This window comes from Geospiza fortis, unplaced genomic scaffold (assembly GCF_000277835.1).
Source record: "Geospiza fortis unplaced genomic scaffold, GeoFor_1.0 scaffold112, whole genome shotgun sequence".
Classification (NCBI taxonomy): domain Eukaryota; kingdom Metazoa; phylum Chordata; class Aves; order Passeriformes; family Thraupidae; genus Geospiza; species Geospiza fortis.
In genome coordinates this window covers 13,658,393-13,662,954 of record NW_005054298.1, presented here as the reverse complement: position 1 = coordinate 13,662,954, position 4,562 = coordinate 13,658,393, and the positions used below count along the sequence as shown (strand labels likewise).

The window sequence follows — 4,562 nt, the reverse complement described above, 5'->3', positions numbered from 1 at the left end:
ATACCCCCCCTCCCCTGTACCCCCTATCCCCACTCCATAACCCCCCATCCCCTGCCCTGTACCCCGTATCCTGTAGCCCATACTCTTTACCACTGCTGCAGAGTTCACAGCTGTTCACAGGTGAAGGGGTGTGGGGGACATGGGTGGAGGATGAACTGCCGCCCCGGGGGAAACAGGCAGGTCAGAGCTGAGTGTCTGGGACTTGGTGCCACCTTGTTCCCACTGACGAAGCCCCGTGTTCCCCCCAGCCCCAGGACCTGGAGGCCCCTCCAGCACACTCCTTCAAGATGACGAGCTTCAAGAAGGTGAAGGCCTGTGGGATCTGCCGGCAGGCCATCACGCGCCAGGGCAGCACCTGCAGAGGTGAGCTGGGGCTGTGGGAGCGCGGCTGCACGGGGACATGCCAGGGAGGTCAGGACATCGGGGATGTGTGTGCATGCCTGCATGCACGAGGATCTGAGTGTGGGAACGTGTGCCTGTGCCAATCTGTGCACACACACACACGTGTGCTTGTGTGTTAGAGGGAGAGCTGTGGCTATGAGAGAGTATTGCAGTGCCTTTGTGGGTGGGAAGGTGGCCGAGAGGCCAGGGTGGCCCATGGAGACACTGAGGTGTCACACGTGTACGTGGCCATGTGTCAGTTTCATGCACGTGCAGTGAGTGTGCAGCGGCCACCACGTGTGTGCACATGGGTGGGGGTCTGTGCACATGGGTGGGGGTCTGTACACAAGGGTGGGGGTCTGTGCACACACGAGGGTGTCACCCCTGAGCCGTGCTTGCTGCCCGTGGCACCCGGTGGGTCACAGGTGGGGCTGCCAGCCCTCGCACGTGTGCGGTGTCGCTGAGCCCCGTGCGAGGGGCGGACAGAGGAAACGGGAACAATGAGGCTTCCTGTGCTGCAGGAAACAGGCCCAAGGGGAACAGGGACTGGGGTGCGGCCGTGGCTGTGCTGCATGGGGACCCTTGTGTCCCCTGGGGATGGGACAGGTGTCTTTGCGGGGCTACTCAGGCAGCATAGTGGTGCACTGTATAAGTGTCCCCAGCAGTGGCAAACAAGCCTGCTCTGCCCATGAGCACATGCCCTCCATGGGGCACGGGTGAAAGTGTGCAGCAGCAGTGCATGGGAAGGAGGGAGGGAGCGCAGGCAATGGCAGCACCCCTGTGGTGCTCTCAGTCATGCCAGTGTCCATGAGACCCCATGAGAGGCCCCATGAGACCTGTGTGTGCATGGTCTGCCTCCATGCTGTTCACCCTGGGCACTGGGGCTTGCACTCACACACACTCACTGGCACACTGGCACCGTGTGTGCCCCAGAGCCATGTTTTGTGCGCCTGCTGCTGTGCTGCTGCCGCCTGTATGTGTGTGCACCAGTGTGAGGTGTGGGCTCCCTGTGTGCATGTGCACGTCCTGGCAGTGCCCAGTGCCAAGGTGCTCTGCAGTGCCCTGCAGTGCTGGGTGCCCCTCCTTCCTGCCCTGCATGTGGGGTGCCTGCAGACTGCCCCCTGGCACTGCTCCTCCTCCTGCCTCCAATAACCCTCTCTCCCTCTCTGTCCCACAGGCTGCAAGCTCTCCTGCCACACCAAGTGCCAAGCCAAGGTAAGGCAGCGTCCTGAGGTGTCCCCAGCCCTGCCTGCGGGTGCTGGGGACTCAGAGGAAGGATGCCATGGTCGATGCCAGCTGACCCCACTGGATGGCACCCAGATGGGCCGATGGCCCTGGGCTGGTCGTGGTGGCACTGGTGTCACCACTGGGTGAGGCTGGCAGTGCCGTCCTGCTGCCTAGTCACTGACAGCATGTGCCTGTCTGTGTACAAGGCTGGGATTTGGGGTGCAGCCCTTGTCAGAGCAGGCCAGCAGGCATCTGTGCCCCAGTGCCTGGAGCGGGGTGCCCTTTGCCAGGGTGAGTGCTGGGCACGTGGGTGCCATGCGCCGTGGCTGAGCCCTGCCAGCTGCGTGCACACAGGCTGAGCAGCTCTGCTGATGCCCGGCCAGGGGCGGATCTTGCTGGCAGGAGACAGAGGATGCCCAGTGGTGTCTGTCTATCCAGCTGCTGCACCACCAGAGGGGGACCCTACAGCAACCCGGATTCTCCGAGGAGCTGGAGGTGGGCACGGTGCCCATTACTGTGCTGCCGGGGCAGGGGAGGCTTCGTGTTCTTAATCCCTGGGGAGGTGTGTATGCCAGCTATCTCTGGGGCTGGCATCCTGGGCAGGAAGAGCCTGGCATGCCCCAGGCAGACAGCGTAGGCTGGGACATGCCTGTTCCTGTGCCCATTGCCTGTGCCCAGCTGGGCAGGGAGGGAGAAGGAAGGGGGGGTGCTGTGCCAGGGGTCGGGCACATGTTGGGCTTTGCAGGGTGCCACAGTATGGGTGGTGGTGCAGGGCAGGCACTGGCAGCAGCCCTGGCACCGAGCCCCAGCTGGGCTCTTGGGGGAAGTGGGGCCGTGGGGTACCCTGGGTGTTGAGCGGGCTGGGCGAAGGTGACTGGGGGGCTCAGTGGAGCTGTGCCAGCCCCAGGACCCTGTGTCAACTCTGGGCCACCCCAGGACCCTGTGTCACCCCGGGCAGCCTGTGCCAAAGATGCCAGGAAGGCTGAGGCCAGGGAAGGTGGCCTTGCCAGGGTGCTGTGGGGAGGGCTGGGAGGGGCGTGCAGGAGGGGATGCCTGTGGTACAGTGGCAGGGAGCATCTGCCAGTGGTTTCCAGGCAGGAGGGAGTGTCAGGAAGCATGTGTGTCTGGGTGTGAACCCGGTGGGGATTCTCTGATGTCTGATAGGGGGCTGTACACCGAGAGGGGGGTCATACCAGGCTCCCACATCTGGCTGGGCTGTGCGCATGGGCAGCCCGGGGCTCGCTCTCTCGGCCGGCTGCATTTCATTAGCCTCCATCACCCTTCCCACGCTCGCTGGAAGCTGGAGCCCCCTCGGTGGGGCCAGCTAGCCGAGGGGTTTGCTGCTGGGGGGAGCGTGCATGGGGCCAGGGCCAGGGGCCTTCTGCAGAGCTCCTTTGGGCCAGCGCCCAGGGAGGGGCTCCTCCGGTCGGGCAGATGGCTAGCTGACTCACACGCCAGCCTGTTATTGTAGGGTCTCCGAGGAGGGTGCACGTGGGGAGGGGGCTTGGCATGGAGCAAAAATGGCCTCTTGTTTACCTGAAGTCCCTCATGTTTAACCCCTGCACCTCCAGGATACTTTGGAGAGGGAAGATGAATGCACCCCCAAAGTGCTGGAAGCTGCACCCTGAAGTGCTTCCTCTTCCTGCCCTGGATATGCTGCCAAAGTCCTGGTGTCCACTGACTCTGATGTCTCCTGGCCCTGGAGTCTGCCTCACCATGCTACTGGCAGTGTCTGCTCTTTGGTCCCCACATTTACCTCCCTGGGACTTGCTCCACCTCTTTGTTCTGCCCCATAGCACGGCCAGCTCCCAGCCAGCTGCATCCTGGGGGGAAAGCCCCCACTTACAAACCTCAAATGGACCAGGCATAGGGGAGGGGGAGAGATGGGGGTGTGGGTGGGGTGTAAAGAGTTGTACTCCTGGTAATCAGTGTGGGGTGCCAGGGGGTACCACGGGTGTGATGGGGATAAGGGGAGGGGGCACTGGAGTGTATCTGGGGATGCCTGGGAGCTTTTGGGGTGCTAGTGAGTGCCCCCTCCATGAGAAGGCAGTGAGCAGGCAGAGCTGTAGCAGGGAGGGCAGGACCTGTGCCCTGGCAGTGACCTGCATCCCTCAAGTTTCCATCCTGCCTGAAAGACAGTGGGGCAACAGTGCTGGAACACACTGCCCTGTGCTGGCAGTGATGCTGGTGCCCGTGGGTGGCTGTGGAGGGGCCAGGGCAGCTGCACACTCATCAGCTGGGAAGCACAACTCTGTTCCCATGCCCATGTAAGGCCCTTCTTGCGCCCTGTGCCTCTGCTGAGGGATTTTTCCTTGCTTAGCAAACCTCCCTCCCTCTCTTGGAGAGGGACGGTTGGATGGATGGACACTGGTATGTATGTGACACACACAGCCTGCCCCTCCCTCCCTCCCTGCACCAAAACTGCCTGCCCAAAGCTGCGGGGGTGTATCTTCCCTTGAAAAGCGGGGAAACTGAGTCACCCAGCCCTGTGTGGGGGCAGCAGGAGGCAGGGAACGTGGTGTGGGGTGCAGTACTTCTGTGCCTGCGTTCAGGCGTGGGTGAGCCTGTGTCGTGGGTGGCGTGTGCTGGCAGTGGCACAGCCAGGATCAGTGGTGACACTGCTCTCTGACCGAGGCTGCTCTGAGCAGTGGGGCCATGCAGTCATGTCCCAAATCAAGGGATATCCTAGGAGTGTCTCCGTCCCCCGGGATGCCTTCACTCTGACTGTGGCCAGATTTTGCCATGATGCTGGTTGGAGAGGCTGGGAAAAGATGGGGGCCTGTGCTGCTTCCCGTAGAGGGAGCTGGCCCCACAATGGATGGTTTGGCTGGGGGACAGGGAGCGCTGTGGCGTTTGGCTGCCGGATTGGCTGGCGATTGCTGGTGCTTGGTTCTGGGAAATGGCGCCAGTGCCAGTCCCTGGGCCTGGCCAGGCTCCAGCCTGCCACACAAGGG

At 62.7% G+C, this 4,562-nt stretch overlaps 1 protein-coding gene across 1 annotated transcript in view; it reads left to right on the top strand.

Moving 5' to 3' along the window:
• Positions 1-252: 252 nt before the first annotated feature.
• The window catches only part of TNS1 (tensin 1), a 63,940-nt gene continuing 59,630 nt past the window's right edge, over positions 253-4,562 (top strand). The window contains exons 1-2 of the mRNA XM_031057858.1: positions 253-363; positions 1,559-1,596. Of these exons, the coding sequence (XP_030913718.1) occupies positions 288-363; positions 1,559-1,596 (114 nt within the window). The 5' untranslated portion in view covers positions 253-287. The remainder of the gene's footprint in view (positions 364-1,558; positions 1,597-4,562) is intronic.